This window comes from Falco biarmicus, chromosome 11, assembly GCF_023638135.1.
Source record: "Falco biarmicus isolate bFalBia1 chromosome 11, bFalBia1.pri, whole genome shotgun sequence".
Classification (NCBI taxonomy): domain Eukaryota; kingdom Metazoa; phylum Chordata; class Aves; order Falconiformes; family Falconidae; genus Falco; species Falco biarmicus.
In genome coordinates this window covers 16,653,920-16,673,308 of record NC_079298.1, presented here as the reverse complement: position 1 = coordinate 16,673,308, position 19,389 = coordinate 16,653,920, and the positions used below count along the sequence as shown (strand labels likewise).

Sequence of the window (19,389 nt, the reverse complement as noted above, 5' to 3'; positions counted from 1 at the left end):
AATTGCTCTTCAACCAGTCTACCTGAACATGCCTTGCAGAAAGCTGATGCCTAAATGAAATACAAATTTACATCTCTGACTTTTCAAAAGTACATTTTCAGCTCTTAAGACCTGAATTTTAGGTTGTAGCTTCTTGCTCTCTCCACTTGCTTACTATTAAACATCTCTTAGCTTGATTTTGGGGACTAAAAAGACACAAGACAGTAAGATATATCTTCTGTATTATATGCTTTACTAACCCAGACCTTATTAGTGCACTGAAATTTAGCAGCAGGATCTGTGTTAGTTCAGACAAGGCAAGCTTACAATTCAGTGCATGTCAGCATGAAGGACAGGACATACAGATCAAAGCTTCCCTCAGTTCATCTTACTTTCTGTTCCTGTGTCTCCGAGCATTAGATTATGGGAAAACTTAACAAAACAAACTAACTCTTAGTCCCTTCCTCTCTTCCCCTTTAAGTGCTCCCCCCCTCACAAAACCAAACAGGAGAAAAACAGTCTTCCGACACCTGGACCCTTTGTTCATTATTCTGCAGTTCATCGAAAATTAACATCCGGTTACTGAAGCTTCCGCTCCCTCTGCCAAGGTGCTACAGAAGTACTTTGTGCCAGCCAGACATCTACGTGCTATTTCTACATGCCTCACACCTCTCTGGCCTGAGTAGAGTTTAACCCATTGAACTGCAGCCAGCAGTGACCATGAAGCTGGAAAGTGACAGTAAGCAAATAGTTCCTAAGAAGTTTAGAAAAAATGTTGCCACATCCACAGACAATTCCTAAAAGCAGGCTGATGCTTTCTGATCAGTTCCTTACCAATGTCTGAACCTCAAAACTTTCTAGTCAGACTTAAGCTGCTTTATCACGATGGTATTCTACAGCCTCATGTCCATTTTACTTAGTTTAGAGATTCTCCACTTTTCTAGTAGCACGGCTGCTTTTGCATGTCCCTCGGCTTCCATCTATAAAGACAGGCATACATCTGTGCTTCAGTTTTACAGTGCTTCAATATGTGAGTCGTCATTTCCAAGAAGCTGGGAAATGATGGTATGCGCAACATCCGTAACAAGATTAGAGAAACTATTGCCATGTCCATGCATAATATAAGTACATGCTGAACTCTCATCAATTAGGATGCTATAACAAGGATAGAACCATTCTCATGTGTAACACAAAGACATGCCAAATGCTTTACCAAATTGGCTATACTGATTATGTCCTATTACACAACACCCACTATTTTAGTCCCACAGCCTCATAGAAACTTCAGCTCCTTTGGCTTTTGAGATTCCTGGCCATACAATTGCCTTCCTGCCTTTTGCCTCCCTGCCTATACATCTTTGTTTTCCTCTCAAAGTGGAGTTCAGTGGATTTCCTGTACCTCCTCACAGGCCTTTATCTTTAAAGCAACACTGCTTGGCTGCAGTAAGGCTATATCTCAAAATCGAAGAAAGCAGTAGAAAGGACTGCAGTCATCCAAGACTGTCTCCCAAACAACAGGTCTTGGAGCTCACATATACTCAGCTCACCAGGAAAAGGTGGAAGGAAGCATGTAGACCGTTACCTCCGAGCTTTTAAACCCTGAGCTAGTTACTAATCCACTCCGCCTCTTCCTCACCCTCCCTGATCTGCTCCACCATTCTGCTGCTCCTTTACTCCTTCTGCCAGAAGGCTGCAGTCCCAAGCAGCTCCTTTAACCCGTGCTTCTCTAACCCAATCACCCCTGCGTCACCTCTGATATACTCTGCAAGACCCAGGCTCCTGCTTCTCTTTTACTTTCTCATTTATTCCCTACTCGCCAGAAGACGAGTTCCTCAGCCTCTCCTGACTCCTCCTGTCCTGCCTGTGAGTCTCAGGAGCTTTTGGAAACGTGGAGTTTGGACTGAGGGCAGTGTCAGGTCTGCGCCTGCACCAGGACGTTGCTTTCCTGGTAGGCATGTGTGCGCGTTTTGCACATGATCCTACATTTTAAGGCAGGGAGGTTTTTTCTGTGACACAGGGACTCTGCACCAGGCACTGCACAGCAAGAGCATCACCAATGAAACTGCTTCCATTCCTAGGTAGGTGAAAGCTACGCACTCAGGGAGCGAGTAACAGGTGGGAAGGGAGTGGGGGTCTGGTAAGGAGAAATGAGTGTGTTGGAGGTGGTGGAAAGCTGTGGGTACACGGGTCTGAAAGTCCCCGTATCTTTGATCAGAGCTGCTACTGGATTCGGTAATTGCATGGTTAACATCATCCCAAAACCAAATCCCACAAATGCCAGTCTTTATCTCACTGTGGGTGTTGTTCTGTAAAAACCAGAAACATCACGGGTTACCATGGGTTTGGTTTGGTTTGGGTTTTTTCTCTCTCTCCATCTGCTTGGGAGGTTTTTAGATTTCGCATGCTGTGGACAGTAAAACAGTAACAGAATCACACAGGTTTCTGTTTTAAACTCTGGAAGATGGTCTCCTCTCTCAAAAACAGAGGGAAAAGATGAAACTTGGTGATATCCAAACTGATTTGCATTATATATAATTGTTAGAAAATTATGTGGAATTTTCAAGCTTTTGAATTTTTTGTGAAATTTTAATTTGTCCAAGAAAACAATGCTTCAGTGAGATTTCCTGAAGCAATGAAATTTGTACTTATGACACTAGGATAGTGAATATCCAAAACAATATTTGGGTAGGGAAAAGCAGAACTGCAGGAGAAGACAACAGCTAAAAGGCTCTTTGCTTTCTGCAACCCTCACTATGTCCTGCTAACAATTAATAAAGTACAAAGTAAAAAACATACTTTCCCTTCCGAGTTAACTGCCTCATTTCTAACCGGTTAGAGGGTGTGTATAATTATTCAGTGAGCTGTGAGTTTTCTCAAAGGGAGTGATTTCTTTTTTCTTTGTGTTGAAAAGCATATGCATTCATACAATGGGAAAGTAGTTACACCATTTAGGAATCATCCAGTAGATGGAAAAAAGAAGACAATGCTTCCATAATACCGAAATAGTATTTTAAGAGATTAAATAATTTTATTAAGTTTTTAAACCGTAATGTCATAATGCTGTAAATATTGAGACATTTCATTTTATTCTCGCAGACCATGCATATGTGTTAGCTACACAAGTGTGGAAGTGCTTGTAAAAATAAAACCTCTCTTCAGGGGAACCCTCTTTGGTATTTTCACTTGATCTGTGTAGGGCAGTTTGGATTACACTCAATATATAATTCAGAGTGCAAATAAATGTCTGTGCTTTCCTGGAAAGTACTAGAGAGCCTTGAAAGCCTTTCAAATGTTTTCCTCAGATCACTGAGTAACTTCTGCGCTGGTTACCAATTTTATACTGATTGAGCACATATACAAGTTCTTAATCTACAGTGTCTGCTATTTCTAGCATGTGGGTAGTTTTACCAAAGAAGTACCTGTAGTTTTTGGTCCTGCCCCTGCAATATAACTGAATCTGTGATGATGTTAAGTTTACTGGAATACACCAATTTTGTGGATACCTTGTTCCCAGATCTGATTTTAGAGCTCGGAATGGAGTTCTTCAGATAAAGAAACAAGTTTGGTTTTCCTTTGTGTCAGTTCTGATTTCCAGTCTGCTGGACTATGGATGCACTTCTGCAAGCTGCAACATGACGTGCCACAAAGATGCCCGGTGTGAAGTTCAGGGTGGAACAACAGGTTGCTATTGCTCCCAAGGATATACGGGAAATGGCATAACGTTCTGTTACGGTAAACAGATTTTACCTATATGCATTGCTTTTATGTGTTCACTCGAAAAACTTACTCGAGAGTCTATTAGCTCAAGGATTAAACTTCACATCACAACACCTTACACTGGCATGCTTTCAAAGCCAAAAAAAATTTCAGTTTCTGAGAAATCTTACAAGCTACTCTCAGCCTACTATTTTAATATAACATACTGTGCATCTCAGTTGAGTATGACCTGTTTTCCAGCTTTCCTTTTCCATGAGGCATGCTGATGTATCTCCTCTGATTTAGCTTCAGCAATTTCCCTTGTGACTCAGGACTTCTGAAGCTTGGAGTTGGCATGGCTGCTGCTTTACAGCCCCCACATCTCACACACACATGCATAGCACTAGGCCACTCTTCTCAGCAGCTGATCATGATCAAACACAGCTCCTGGGCTACTCTAGAAGACTGAGGAGGTGTATGTGCCACAGAGACGTGCCTGCATGTGAGGCCAATGTTAATTTCTCCACTACAGCTGCTTGCAAGGGAAATATGCCAGAAATTCTACAGATGGGTCTGCCTCTGGATACTTCTATCTTCCATCCAAAGAAAAGGATATATTCCCTACCTTCATTTTTGAGTTGTCCTCCACTGTTAATAGCTCTGGTACTTATTTCTCTCGATACATATAGCTATGTCCAGCTGCAGGCAGGCTGAAATTGCTATGAATCTTGTCAGTTTTCAGTGTCCTGAGAAGTAGTTATAAATATTAACCATCTGTTTGGTCAGCTTTTGTGTTTCATGCATCTTGGGAAATTTAGCAGCAACAGAGGCGCTTCAGTTTGGTGTGAGCACAGATGAGCGACCGACGTTTAGTTTGGATTTTTATAGCTCATTTGCCACGGTGCACTTGGAAGTGCACTTGTTTTAGGAAAATTTAGAATGCAAAGACTTTTTTCCTAAGAAAACTGCCTACCTTTTTAAAGGTGGGAATGCTTAGAGAGAAATACAGCTGGCTAAACTAATGAACAATAAGGAATCATAAAAATCATATAATAATTTAGATTGGAAGAGACCTCTGGTGGTCATCTGGTCCATCTCCCCTCTCAGAGTAGGCGCAATTTAAAGAAGGTTGCCCAGGGCCTTGTCAAGCCAAGTTTTGATTATCTCCAAAGATGAAGACCACACACCTTTCTGGGCCCCTGTCGCAGTGTTTAACTACCGTAACTTTGAAAATTTTTTTTCTGATATCTAGTTGCAGAGTTATGTTAACTTTTGCCTCTCACATGCACTTACCACTGTACATTTTTAATAACAGTTTTGCTTCTTCTCCTCTGTAAAGCTCTGTGACACACACACCACCCACATTAGGTAGCTGTAGACAGCAATATGATCTCCCCTTTGACTTCTCTTCTGAAGCCTGAACAAATCCTGTTCTCTCAGCCTCCTCTTTGCATCATGTGTCACATCGTCACTAAACATATTCCTTGAATTTAATGCCAACCTTGCCCTGAATATAGGTCAATCATTATTTGTCTGTTGAGCTGGTCAAAAGAAAATAAGGCAGAATGGCCTTCACCGCACTAGTATTGTATTTGCACTAATTCAATTTTACTACCATGAGCAAGCTGGTTGATTTGAAAGTTAAGTGCACATTATGTTTACAGAGTCAAGGGCCTGTGCTTGTGAACAATGCAGAGGAAGAAACAAAACAAGTCAATTTTTAGCAATAATGCCTCACACAAATCAAACCAGCATTTACTTATCTTCCATGAACTGGTATCCACTACATTGTCTGTACTTTTCTAGAAAGTTGTGCTTATGAATCATCAATTAAACTTGCAGTAAAGACAACTGTTGTTCTTTACTGACATTGCTGTCCTTCTTAAATCCATCCACTTTATATGTATCAATGATGGTGTTATAACGTCCATTTGTGTGAGGATGGATTTACCTTACTTTCCTTGTCCTTTTTTCTCATACAGTATCTTTTTCTTACTTTCTCTTTTGCCTGTATTTTCTTAGGGAAATCCAGATTCAAAATTCATAAAAACATTTATTGAGCATTTAAAGAAAATTCAATACAGTGAAATACATATTCACAAATCTTGTGAAACAATTAATTGTTTATTAGGAATTATATGAAGTGTTTGGAAACTCGGCCTTTAAAATAATATTTCCGATGTCAGTCCAGGCAAACCAGCTACTAGAGGTATTTGTGATGCTTTGCAGTTAAGTGGAAAAGGTTTGAAGCAAGGCTCATGTCAGGAGACCACTGTTTTCTCCAGTAAAATACCTCAATAGCCCCCAAAGTCACTTACCCTCCAGCTAAGCAGCAAAGCTTGTATCAGCACTGTGGGGCTGTTGCCCCTGCAAGAGAGTTGATGTTTCTCTAGGGCAGCATGTTACACGGTGTATTATTAATATTGTGCAGGAGTCCCCTAACAGCGTAAACAAGTAACCTGAATTTTAAATGGGTAGGTTCTAAAGAGGATTAGAAATATAGGCTAAACCCTACCATGAATAGTTTAAAGCTCCAAAAATGTAAACCAAAACCTCAGTTCTTTAATGATGTATTAGATCTTGCTGTTCTGCGTGGTGAAAGCAGCTAGTGTATCTGCTGTTCTAGAGACAGCTACACATTTTTCTTCAGTTAATAATCTTAGGCTTTAACAAAGATAGTCCAGTCACCTTCAAAGGAGATCATGAATTTTATGTGCTAATACAGGCATTTTCTAAAGAGCATATATGGTACATTGTATTTACAGATTTGCCCTTTTAGTTAGTTAAGTAGGTTGCAAGAGTCATAATTACTGTCAACAACATTAGTAATTGTGCATAGCAATGAACCAACTTCTTCACTGCACTTATCCTGGTAGACAATTAAACCAGAACAGTTGTCATTTTGAGGGTTTATTCTGGAACAAGCAATTCAGATTCTTTCTCCTTGTAAAAATGTTGAACAAAACCCACCAGATTTTACGTTAGTCCTCTTAAGGCTGTATAGCTGGAAAACTGTCCCTTTTTATTTATACGTACATTCTCACTGTTTTTAAAAAGTTTACATTTGTTTGTCTTTCACTTGCTTGTAATACCCCTTAAATACTAGTAAAAGTTCTTTCTTTGCAAGCTGTGTTTTCAGTGTGATACACTTAGACATTTTCCCTTGAGTTTACTGTGCTGCAAAAGGCAATAATGCCCTGTTACATTTATTTCCTAGCGCCATTATTGATGAATCATGAATCACTGATGTCAGCATACCTTAGGAATGGGGTTTGTTAGTTTTTACTTTGCTCCCTTTGCCAGCTGGCTAAGTGACTGCAGAGAGCTCAAGATTATTGGATTTGCTGTGTATAGATAAAGACATATATATATGAATTTAATTTCCTGGTGTCAAAGTCATGGCTTTTAAAATAATTATCCCCTTACGATTTTTCCCACAAGATTTCAACCACTTTAAATTAGGTCATGTTTTGGACTTTCCAAAGGCATACTTTGGCCAGTCTAACAAAAAGCTAATCCTCTTCATAATCTCATTGTCTTCAGGAAGAATATGTGCAGAAATGCACATAGTCAGGAGAATAACTGATTGTAGGATCTGGCGTCTTTTGTATATTGGAATTATATCTTACATAGCAATAAATTCCTTCTGTACGGTATCTTCCAGAAAGCTATAAATGAGTCACCTTGTCAAGTTTTACACCTCTGAGGTACAAAACACTATCCCATTCTTCTTACTTCTTCTTTTGTATTTATATTCCTTGCTTTATGTAGTATTAGATGAGAGGGAATGGCCTCTGAAAATATAACTACGTGCCTTTTAGGGCTCAGTTCTTGGGCAGATGTGTCTTTTGAATGTAATGCACGAGGCTTTAGCTTCACATTATCATACACCTAATTGAAGTAGCACAGCTAGAGCTCTTGGCATAAAAATAAAAATATGTCCAGATAAGACTGATTCATAGACAAGTTATCTTCCTCTTGTGCAAAAATGCCATGCATGTTTTTACAGATAAATAGCATACATTCGCCACTTCTGTAAATCCATTTCTTTGCATAGAAAGTCAGCCATATAAATTAAGTGTTGCTCATAATCCCAGCTTTCTTCCAAAAGAAAATTACAGGAAACAAACAAAATTTTGGATCCTTTAGAGAAGATTAGGGTGGAAGTAAAACTTCATAGATGCCAATATTTTATTTTTAAAACAGAGGGAAAAATGAGTTGGCATCATCGATGCTTTCCTAAGCAGCTCTGCTGTTTCAATACTGGCTGCTTCTTGATTGCTGACTGCCAATTTGCTGCTTTGCTGGCACACTGCAGGAAATTAAAGTAAACAGTGTGATCACAGTGTTTACTTTAACTTTGTAAAATACGGAAGGAAAATGAAGCAGTGCTGTTTGTTCCAGGAGGGTAGGCAGGCAAGCAGGAAAAGTCTGAACACAATATCCCTCCCAGATATCCCTGCACAATATTCCCTTGTAAATGTCACTTGCAAATTATTTTGCAAAATTAATCAGTCTTACTTGTAAAATAGTTACAGCTCTTCCAGAAATAGTGATCATGGACTTATGCTATCAGGGAAACTTTGTACTGAAACAAGACACTGGATCTTTTTCTGAAGACCAGTAGAGGAGGATTTACCATTTTCCAGAGGCAAGAAATACATCAGTGCAAAGTGGTATTTCATATCAAAATACAGAATCCCTGTTAGAACACAGATCAATTTGTGTAAACTCAGCTGAATCAAATTGAAAACCCACTCAATATCTGAACACAAACATATTTTCTTGTTTTACTAAGGGTCATATGATGAACTCTCTGGCTTTTGCCAGCTGTAAAAAGGAGCTTTCCTGTGGGACATCAGCTCCTTGCTCTAAGGTGATGTCACTGTGTCCCACCATCAACCTTTATTGCAGTCACTGAATTTCTTCTGATTCACTGGTGTCACCGTTGCCATTCTGCAGCACCCAATTGCTGTACAGTTCCAACGGAATTCTTAACTTTCAAATTAGCATGATCCTGTAAAACCACTGTGTATAATCATTTCATTCTATCCAGAAGTGTCCTTCAATAGAAAATTACCTAATCCCAATGCCAGTTCACCAGAAGAGATTTTTTTGTTTTGGGTTTTGTTTTTTGGGTGGGTTTTTTTTTGTTTTGTTTACCAGCAGGCATACATCACTGGATGTTACTTCTGTGTTTACTGAATAGTCTGAAATCACTGATACGGAAGATCCAATCCACACACTTCCTAAATTCATTTCACTGCTATCAGTTACCACAAGCTATAAAAAGGCAAATTGCAGCTGCTCTAGCATAGCACAGCAGGAGAAAGATATGCCTTAGCCAAACACAAATAACAGAGCTCAACACAGTGGGTGACAGCTTGGAAAACTTGGGATGTGCTACAAGGGAGGCCAAAGCAGACCACCGATTCCCAGCCCTTTTGACATGCTCCTCATAGCCTCTGGGCTCATCTCTCACTCTCCTGTACCCTTTTCTCCACCTTTTCCTGTGTCTCCCAATCTCTCCTCCCTTGCCGCCAAATTCTGCTGGATCTTTTACACAGTTTCAGGGTGGACCATGGTAAAACCAGAGCACAATCTGTGTGAAAGGGCAGAAGCCATCTTCAAATTCAGAATTCCTACTCAGTGTTTAAGTGTCTGGCTTTTTGGTGATCCCAAGAAGAGTTTGGAGGCACCATCCTGTTTGTTGCATATATAGGCATCATATTTAATTAAGCCCATGCCTTCAGGGTCCCTCTCCAGGACATTGAAAGTTTTCTTCCCTTCCATGTCTTCATCAGTCATAATGTAGTTGAGAGTTTTTCACCTTTTTTGAAGTGCAGAAATTGACTGCTGAGCTGTGCAGTGTGACCCAGCTGAGGTCACACTTGATCCCACATTGAAATTTCTGGACAGATTAGCCGGGAGGATTTGATATTCTGGTGCATGACAGTCCGCTTGCCTGGGACAGTGTTGGTGTTAATGTACACGTTAACATAGCATGTTCCTGGCTATTTGGGGACCTGTGGCTTTATGTATGGCTTTTGCCTTTTCATGTGCAAGATGTTACACTTTTCTGTGAATTTGGGAAGGGTTTGATGGCTGTGATGCATGTAGACTGCTGGGGACTAACCAGCTGTTGCATGGTTGCCTTCCAGTAGCGAAAGACAGAGCTATGTTTATGTTCCTGAAAATAGTCATACCCTCGGCTAACACTGTTAGACAAGACAGTTTTTGTAGAGTTGACTTTACTTTTTATAACTGAAATTGCTTACTGTAACTAGCTACTATTGAAAATATAATTTGGTTGAGGCTTTTAAGAGCAAATCCGGAATGTGAAAGGGGATAGTGGTGTGTTACAACAGTGCCTGGTGATGCATGTGAACATTAGTCAGATGGAAAACAGTGCAGGATGTTTGAAGTAACAGTACAATCCTGCTGAATAAGACATGGTGGAGGCTGTCTTACTCCAATTGTCTTACCTCTGGAAATGGCTGAGTCCATAAAATTTAGACTCAAATTGTTTCATGCATTCAAAGTGCCACGTCCAGTTTTCTCACTCATATGAAAAACTCCCTGCCAGTTTCTCACTTGAATGAGATAAAGAGGAATCTTCAGAGCGTTAGCTCTCCTTCCTAGTGCCAGAAAACACAGTTCATCTGGGACAGAGATACACCCCACTATAACCGTTTGTAAGACTGACCCTGACTTTATCAAGCCTTGGACCAAGCTCATGATAGATTCGTTATAGTCACAGATCTGAGCCAAAAAAAAAAAAAAAATCAACTCTATCCTTTTTTTCCAGTTTTTGTTTACATTTTCTTGAAACGGTACTTTGAGCATGACTAAAATATAGTAATGCATTTTTTTTTTTTAATGGGCCAGGAAGAAACAAACTTCCTCTTGTTACATCTGTAATCATATCCAGTCTCTCTTTTAAATTAGTCCTTTTGCATCTAAAAGAGAGTTTTAAAAACGTGTGTAAATGATGTGGTAGAAAAGAGTTATTTGTCTCAAGAATGTACCCAAACTTTCTAGCTGATCAGCTGCACATGGATGGTTTCTTTTTTGTTTACTTCAAAATGTGTTTTAACCCTTGCCAAATAATGCTAATTTCCTTTCTTGAGAAAATACTCTTTTCATCCGGTTTTATGGTACTAAGAATCAATCAATATAGTACATGTTCAGAGGATGTGGGAAAATTCATTTAAGGAGCTTTAAACATTATTTCAGAGCCTGCTTACTTTGTGTTTACCAGAGGTATGATTCACTTCCTGTATCTCCAGCATCTGAAGTGGTCCCAAAAGGTCCAACAGTAACAATACATCCTTCTCACTTGCTGGTTTGAAGTAAAAGGGTGGAAGATACTTCCAGAACATGTATACTCATACATGTATATTAAATGTACACAGGACCTATATAGTCCATATATATATATATATATATATACACACACCTATAAATGCCTATAAGTAGGCATGTGACTAAAAAGCAACCTTTCCTATGAAAAAATGGAAAGCAATCTCAGAATTGTCAGTTATATTCATTCTGTGGTTGTACAGTTGAAATTAGCTTTTGTTAAGAAAAGACCGGGATTTATTGGAAAGAATTTGCTTTCATAAATTCCGCTTCCTTGAGACATCTTCTGTACGTGCACCATCTACCTGCATGGGGCAGAGTCCACTGCAGCCATCAGATCCTGCAGCTGCCTTTGGGGCTGTGAGGGTAGCGTTACCCACGTAACAAAGGATGTATCATAAGGAATTACACACATAAGAGACAACGATGTACTTTCTGCATAGCTACATTGATTTACATATAATATCCCACCCATCTGGCATACTCATTTTACTTTTGTCTTTGTTTAGTAACTCATAGAGTTTGATAGTAGAAGTGTTCTCTTTGTCCTAAAGAGGACGAAGCACAACAGCAATTTTCCTTTTTGTTTGTTTGCGTGTTTGTTTGTTTTCCTCTTCCAGAATAAACTGACCAGGAGTGGTGAGGTTGTCTGTAACCTCATTTGAAATGTGTAATTTATCTAGGATGATATGCTGGTGCACAGTTTTTTCTGTGTATGACTGTGAAAAATTGCCGACTGAGCTGTTGGCGGACAGAATATCAAACCCCGCTCAGCCCTGTGTGTATGAAAGAGTTTAAGAAGGTAATTGACACTTTGGGCCTCTATTTGCCAAAGAAAGAGATAATGACGTCCTCCAAGAAGATTAGAATCTAACCAAACATTGTGCTCTAAATATAGAGCACAAAGCCAGGTGATGTTTGTGAAAATGCTGCTGGGCTGCAGGAGGAGGGGGCTGAAGGACTGCAGTTTTGCACTGTATATTTTTTAGGTACACAGATTTAATTTAGAGATTATGGCTTGAAAATGAAATTTACAGTATGTGTGGGTTTTGGCGATAAGAAATTGATTTTGTGACCTTGGTACACACTAATTGAAATATCTGGCACTGTGTTTTGCTGAGGTTAAAGGAAGCCCTACACGCCTGGAACCGCATTCTTCTTTCACCTTGAACTGCGCTGTTAATCACAACCACAATCGCTGGCAGGAAGGAAGCTGCTGTTTTGCTGGGGTACAAGGAAGCTGAATAATCTCTGTTCATTGTCTAATGGATAGGCTGTTGTGTGATTACTTCAGGCAGAGTTTAAGAGATTCGCAATAACTCCAAAATGGAGACTTCTGGTGGAATTAACAGTCACCGAGTACCAGGGCCCGGAGCTTCACCTGCTGCCAGGCAGTGGAGGGAGCGAGCAGGCAGGTCTGTGTGGTGGTGGCACAAGGAGTCTCCTTTCATCTGCCCACTGCAAGTGTGGCTGCTCGTTGAGGGCTGAGACAGCTCTGGCCTCTGCTCTTTGTCTCTGTGCCCGGAGATGATACAGGGAAAAGGCAAAAGGCTCTCTGGCTGTGCTCTCCTGCCTGCTGTTCCAGTGGCGGGGAGGCGAGAGCAGCGCACGAGCTGCTGTGCCCCTTGGGATTGTTATTCCTGTGCATCTTCGCTCTTGAAAGGCCGGCTCTAGCATTTAGGAAAAGCAGCTATGCCCCAAGGGACTCCGCTGGTGGGGTTTTGATTTAATACGTCTGCTTTACTTAACCGGGTTTCTGTCTTAACTTAGACTTGTACAACTGTGACAGCCTAAAGTTGTCTATAAACCAGTGTGGCAGGGTGTCCTATTATTTTGCTTATTACTTAATGTTACACATTTACTAGGTTGGCATAGGATCATGTTTTTCAAAAAGGAAAATGAAAGCTCCTGAAAAGCCTTGACAATAAATGGTTATTTGTTCAAAAACAGCCAAGTCCAATCTCTGTTTATGTTAGTAGGCTTCATGTAATAATGTTGCAATAAAGAAAAATAGCTCTTCAGGATATGCATTGGCTTTTATGTTTTATTTGTAATGAAAGCTATGCACATAGGCAGCAATCTACATAAGTTACAGTGAGAGAGAACATAAGCATAGATGGTGACTTGCATGTTTATATATTTAATATTTATTTGTGGCAAAGTGTCTGAATCTCAGTTTTAAAGAATGTGAAATTAGGCTGAGGTATTGCAGTTTTCATTCTCAGAAATTTCCGAAGGAACACTAGGTGAATTCATCCCACACCAGGAGACCGCTGCTCCTCTCCTGCCCCATCCATGCAGCGGAGCTGCAGGTCCGTTCCCACGGCTGTTGTCCTACCTTTTCATGTTCGATCCCGGGCTGGGAGTGGGTACAGTGACCCTTACTGCCCTCCTAATGTTGTAATGGTTTCTGGGTATCCCCCAGGTTCAAATGGGCTGAGCAGCACAGCCCTGGATCACAGCTGGTGACAGGAGTGTCAGGGAGGCAGGGAGTTATTGCAGCAGTGATCTCTGCATTACATGAAGGTCTTCATCACTGATCTCGGTAACATCAGAGGCCCTGAAAAAAAATGTCAGAGAAACTCCACAGGATGTTGGTATGAACTGAAAGAGGAGTTCAGTTAAGCTCTGAGGGCCTAAATAGGAGCTCTGAGCCTTGCATGCGTTAGCTCTTTGTGGTGGTGGGAAAGGAATAGGTCAAAAATCATGTTACAGCAGATGCTTTGCCTTACTTTTTGTCTTGAATAAATCATTTTGCTGGGTAGCACTGAGCCTGAGGAAGCTCTACCATTTCAAAATCAGCCTGTAAGAAGTTCAGAAGGAAGATCAGTGGAAGCTGGAGGTACTCAGACAAACAGGTTTGGGCCCTTTGTACCTATCCAAAACATTTCATTATTTAGAGCAATGATGAAGCATGCATCAATTCATAAATACAACCCACTGTGCAATATAAAAACATCAATATTTCTGTCCCATTGTGTAAGGGATATCTGGTGCATACAGAAAGAATTTCATCTCCTTAACTACCACAGAGAAAATGGGAAAGGCAAATAGCCTTCAGAAGTGATTTGACTTGAAAGCAGAGATGAGAAGTTTCTAAAACTTAACACAACTTTACATCTGGGCCAATCAAAATAGAAACTATGTGGGGTAGCAGTTGTAAATGATGCAGGGCTGTGATCTGGCTGCTTTTTTAGGCTTGTGATGCAAATCTTGGTACATTGATTCCACAAAGCTTTCATCATACTCAGCTCCATGGTTAAAATTTAGGAAATTCCTAGTAAAGCTGTCTTTAGAAAACGAGGTCGCTTCAGGGGTGCATCATACAGCGTCACTGCTCTTACAGGAGAGGCTAGATATTCAGTCCTAGGTGTGTCAGGACACAGTGGTGGGCTACAGAATTGTTCAGCTCTATTTGTATCATTTCGCACGTGAGGTCTGAGGCTTAGACAGATGTCAAAGGAGAGGCTGGGATAATATTTATACAGCTGTGGGCTGCAAAGAAGAGAACTGTTAACTGAACTTTTTCTACAACCTCTTGAATAAACAGGTAGTATGCTAATACCACAAAATGCTTCTTGTTGGAGGGAAGGGATGTGCTAGAAGGCTTCTGGGCTGTATTCTCTGTTTCCAGAGAAACCTATTGCAGCTTTTATTAGCTGTAAAGCACTTTTGAATTTTTACTCAAGGTTTGGTCTTAGACTGACAAACATTCAGAAAACCTTTAACCTGACAATGGCACATTACGCTCAAGGAATGCCGTGCAGACAGCAGCATGCAAATCTGAGCTGGATATTCAAACGAGTAAGGGGTCTGTGCTGCAATACGGTCATACGGGTTTGAGTCTGCAACAGAAATCCAAGTGCAGGGCTATTGCTGCTTTCACTGGCAGCGTGGTAGAAATAGTCTCTTGATATACCTGCTGCTCTGTTCTTGTTGCACTAAGCAATGTCAAGAGCACGGATGAGTACAGTAATGTATTTTATTACAGTTCCCTGCAGAAGGGGTGATGCTGATGACTTTCCTCCAACAGGGAGGTGACTTATGATTGACTTTTGCAAGCCACAATGGCTGTAGGACACAAAGCCACAGTTAGGGGTGGATTTTCCACAGAAATATATGTTGAGCACTTTTGAACTGCCTGGCTCTATCCTAGGTGCCTAAAGGAGGACTGAGTTGTTTCAAAAGAATAATCCCAGTTGTGGGTGCTGAGCAATTGAAAATCTGTCCCTGAAGTGCTTTTTTTTTTTTTTCCCCCCCCATCATCTGTTGGCGGTTTGGGCTTTTGATTGATTTATTACTTTATTTTTAACTGCAAAGACCCTTTAATTAGGGAGGGGAGCTATGTGAATGAGCTGGAGCTGCTGGTGGTAGCAGCTCCTTGCTGTTGGAGATTCAGTAATTAAATAAGTAGATAATATCCTCCTTATTGAGAAGATTTAGAAAATCATAAGGACTTTGCATTATTAGAGTGTTTAACATCTGCAAATGGAGGAAAAAACCACCATAACGGTAATTTAGCTGCAATGCATGTGGAGGGCTCTTTTTCTTTCTTTGAACAGGCAAACACTAAACAATTCCTGAATCCCTCCTTGTTACTTATGTTTTCTTCTTGGTGGTTAAAAACCCCATAAAGCAGAAATTGAAGACTTGCTATTAAAATACTTGCTGACAGCTCCATTCAAAACATCCTTTCAAATAGTGCTATCACATCATGATTCATCTGCTATTCTGATATAGTTGCTTTAACAACAAGTACCTTCCTTCTTGGTTAGGGCCCATCTCTTTTCATTGGAAAATTCTTCCTTTAGACACTTTACTGAATCTCCGCTGTAAACAAGTCTTTCCCTGGTGTGGTACTGTTTGTGTTACAGAATGGATTGCAACCTCCCAAAAAGGACACTAACAGGCTTATTGGGGATGAAAAAATGAGAGGTGGTCACAGAGTGAGAAAGAAACCCTAGCGTTTTTCACCTCCTCGCCTGTAGTATATGGGTGCAAGCGCCCTGCGCGATTAGCACAACCAGTCAGGGTTTCTGGCCAGGCGTAATGACCCCGCATGCCCCCATACCCAGCCAGAGCAGGCAGCACCGCGCTCCTGTGCACTGACTCTACCCTGGGCCAGTTCCTCACCGGGTGTAAAGCAGCACAGGGCTATCCATTACTGCAGACTGATGTACCTCCCACCACCTGAAGACCAAACCCAGGAACATCCTGGGGATTAAGTGGTCCCTGGTGAAGCAGGGTGAATTTTGAAGCTTGAAGTTAGAATTATTTACAGTCACTTTAACGGGACAACAGCTGCTCTTTACGTAGCAATGAGCCAACAGCACTGAAAGAATTTGGATCTGAATTGTAGATGGATGGATTTCAATTTGATTCAAGTAGCTGGACTGCACGATTCCGTACTGTAAGCTCTCAAAGTCAGAGCTTGAGAGAAAAATCATTAATTTGGAAGCTGATACTCTGAAAGACTTTTATGAAGCAATATATTTTCATAGCAGACACAGATCAATTTAAAAGTAGTAATCAAGGGCCATGTGCTACGTGTTCACGGACAGAAAATGTAGAGAATCTAGCCAGAGCCAGACACTTAACATTCAGAGCATTCAGACTAGCACCGAGGATATTGCCTCTATGGAAAATAGTATGGTTCGGAATTATAAAGTATTGTGAATTTGTGAGATAATCACCATGCTGTGCAGATATAAAGCTGCTGCCAGATTGCTGCCAGAAACAAGCTCAACATAACTTTTCCAGGCAAATTTGGGTTTAACTTCTGCACAAATTTCGGTGGGAGGAAGTCTCTGCAAATATTCCACAGAAAAGATGTGTTCAATTCTTGAGACGAAAGAGAAAATTATAATGGAACCCATGGAAATGACTTTTTATCATCTTTTTGAAAGGCATTCTCTAAATTTAAAGTAACTGCACCAGTTTTCATCAAATGAAATTCAGGCCTGGGCATCTTTCCCTGGCCAGTCCTAAGAATTTTATGAGATGTAGCATTCCCTTAAAAAGTAAAGCATCCACACACTACTGGTTTATGTCATGCAAGTAATAGCACTGTACAAACCCAAAATTTATATTTACTTGGATACTACTACAACCAAACTCCTCCTGGAAATTTTTAACCTTGCTCCCTTAGTAGTCTCTTTGGCAATACTTATATGAAAAAAACAGTGGCCACTGACAATGACCGATATTTCAAGAGGCTGATTCATTTCATCTCTTACGGCAGTCATGGATGGACTGCACTCTGTGCCATGCTGTGCCTGAAATCAGATCCTCGGGCATTCAGGATTTGTACTTGGGGCCAGATGTGGTTTTCACTCCTTTGCTGAGGTCGTCCCCTGTCATAACTTGAAGCAACCTGAAGGCACCTCTCTGCGCACCACTCTCAGGTTGATTTTTCTCCAGTTTTCCATATCAGTCTTTACCAGCCAGGAATGATAACAGGGAATAATGAGTTCTTTAACAAGTGGCTTTATTTTAGCTGATGTGTTAAAGTTTAACCCCAGATGGCAACTGAAACCCACACAGCTGCTCACTCACTCCCCCCAGGTTGGGATGAAGGAGAGAATCAGAAAAGTAAAACTCAGAAAACTCATGGGTTGAGATAAAGACAGTTGAAGAGGTAAAGCAAAAGCCATGCACACGAGCAAAGCAAACCAAGGAATTCATTCACTGTTTCCCATGGGCAGGCAGGTGCTCAGCCATCGCCAGGGAAGCTGGGCTCCGTCATGCGCAACAGTTACTTGGGAAGACAAACACTACCACTTCAAACATCCCCCCCTTCTTCCTCCCCCATCTTTATATGCTGAGTACGACATCATATGGTATGGAATATCCCTTTGGTGAGTTGGGGTCAGCTGTCCCAGCTGTGTCCCCTCCCAGCTTGTTGTGCCCCCCCAGCCTGCTCGCTGGTGGGGTGGGGTGAGAAGCTGAAAAGCCCTTGACGCTGTGTAAGCACCGCTCAGCAGTATCTAAAACATCTCTGTGTTATCAACACTGTTTCCAGCACAAATCCAAAAAAAAGATGAAAAATCATAGGAAGCCAGTTCTCAGCAGTTACAGGTCTTGTAGAATGTCTTGTTTGCTGCAAGTATTCAGAAACATTTTTATGTTAAATGTTCCTAACTATTTTGTGTCACTTCATTTTGAGTGAATTGAGGCAAAATTTTACTTGAGCTGGAGAGTCTGGTTAGACCTAGAGTCTATTTACATTTTTCTACTCTTTGAGCTATAGAGTAGTAGGGAAATATTCCTTATAAATACACACATGTATATAGCTTACATTGTCTATGTACATTTAAAAGGTACTGAAACTATCTGAATTCCTTTTATCTATACAAAATGTCCAAAACCTTAATTCACAAGTTTTAGAAATACATCAAATAAATGTGGTTTGTAAACAAATTAGAAATAAATAAAAATATGTTGTACTTAAGCATTCTGCACATAGTGTAACTGATATAGATTAGGACAACGGAATAATTTCACAGGTTTTTCCACAGCACACAGAACATAGTGCTTGGGGAAAAAATTCTTTTTTTTCATTATGTAATGTGGGATCTATTAGGCAGCTGCTGCAAATAGCTAGAGTTTTGTTTTGTTTTTCTTTTACATCACTAAGCAGATTCGATTTGGGTGGGTCGAGTTGCTTGTAGAGAGTGAAATTCCTGAAAGAGTTTATTACCTCTGTGTCTGTTTTTACTACATCAGTTCTCTTCATGTTAATAGTATAAGTAAACAAGGTATGCAAAGAAAATGGCAAGGTTTTTACCACTGATTTCTCCTTAGAAAAGCGACATAACATAGTGGTGTAAAGACAAATGACTGTGTATTACATTGCTATATACCAATCTATAGCATGCAACTAGACAAAACCTTAGAAAACCCCAAATGTTGAAATTTAGTGAGACTAAGAAATGAGAATGAAACCTTCTCTGGGATCTTTTGGAGAAATGTTATAATTAATAATTATCTCCTAGCTGATTTTGGTTTTATTTCTCTGCACCAGCCTTTGACAGCCCAGATGCAAACTGCTTTTGGCTGGTCTGTCTGTGGGCTCCCATTATTATCAGTTGGGACAGAAAACCCTCCCTCCCATATTTGTATAGGTAAAGCTGGTCACTGCCTCTTCCCGCCCCCGTTCTTTCTGCTTTCCCTCGATATATTATCTCTGTCTTGATTGGTATTAGCAACATCTAGTAATTTAGTATCATCTGTGAATTTAATTCTCAGGCTGCTCATCTCTTTTTCCGGAGCATTAATAAATATGTAAAATAAAACTGGGCTTAACACCAACTCCTGTGGCAACCCAACTGGATGCCTCTTCACAGTTCAGTG

The 19,389-nt window shown here is 40.5% G+C and overlaps 1 protein-coding gene across 3 annotated transcripts in view; it reads left to right on the top strand.

Moving 5' to 3' along the window:
* The first annotated feature begins 1,427 nt into the window (after positions 1–1,427).
* Positions 1,428–19,389, top strand: part of ADGRL4 (adhesion G protein-coupled receptor L4) — a 76,887-nt gene continuing 58,925 nt past the window's right edge. Inside the window, exons 1-3 of one of the 3 annotated variants that reach the window (XM_056356097.1) lie at positions 1,428–1,535; positions 1,997–2,057; positions 3,562–3,711. In XM_056356097.1, the coding sequence (XP_056212072.1) occupies positions 2,036–2,057; positions 3,562–3,711 (172 nt within the window). In that variant the 5' untranslated portion in view covers positions 1,428–1,535; positions 1,997–2,035. Of the gene's footprint in view, positions 1,536–1,562; positions 2,058–3,561; positions 3,712–19,389 lie in introns of those variants that run through there. The other 2 variants (XM_056356098.1, XM_056356096.1) reach the window with 2 other exon arrangements.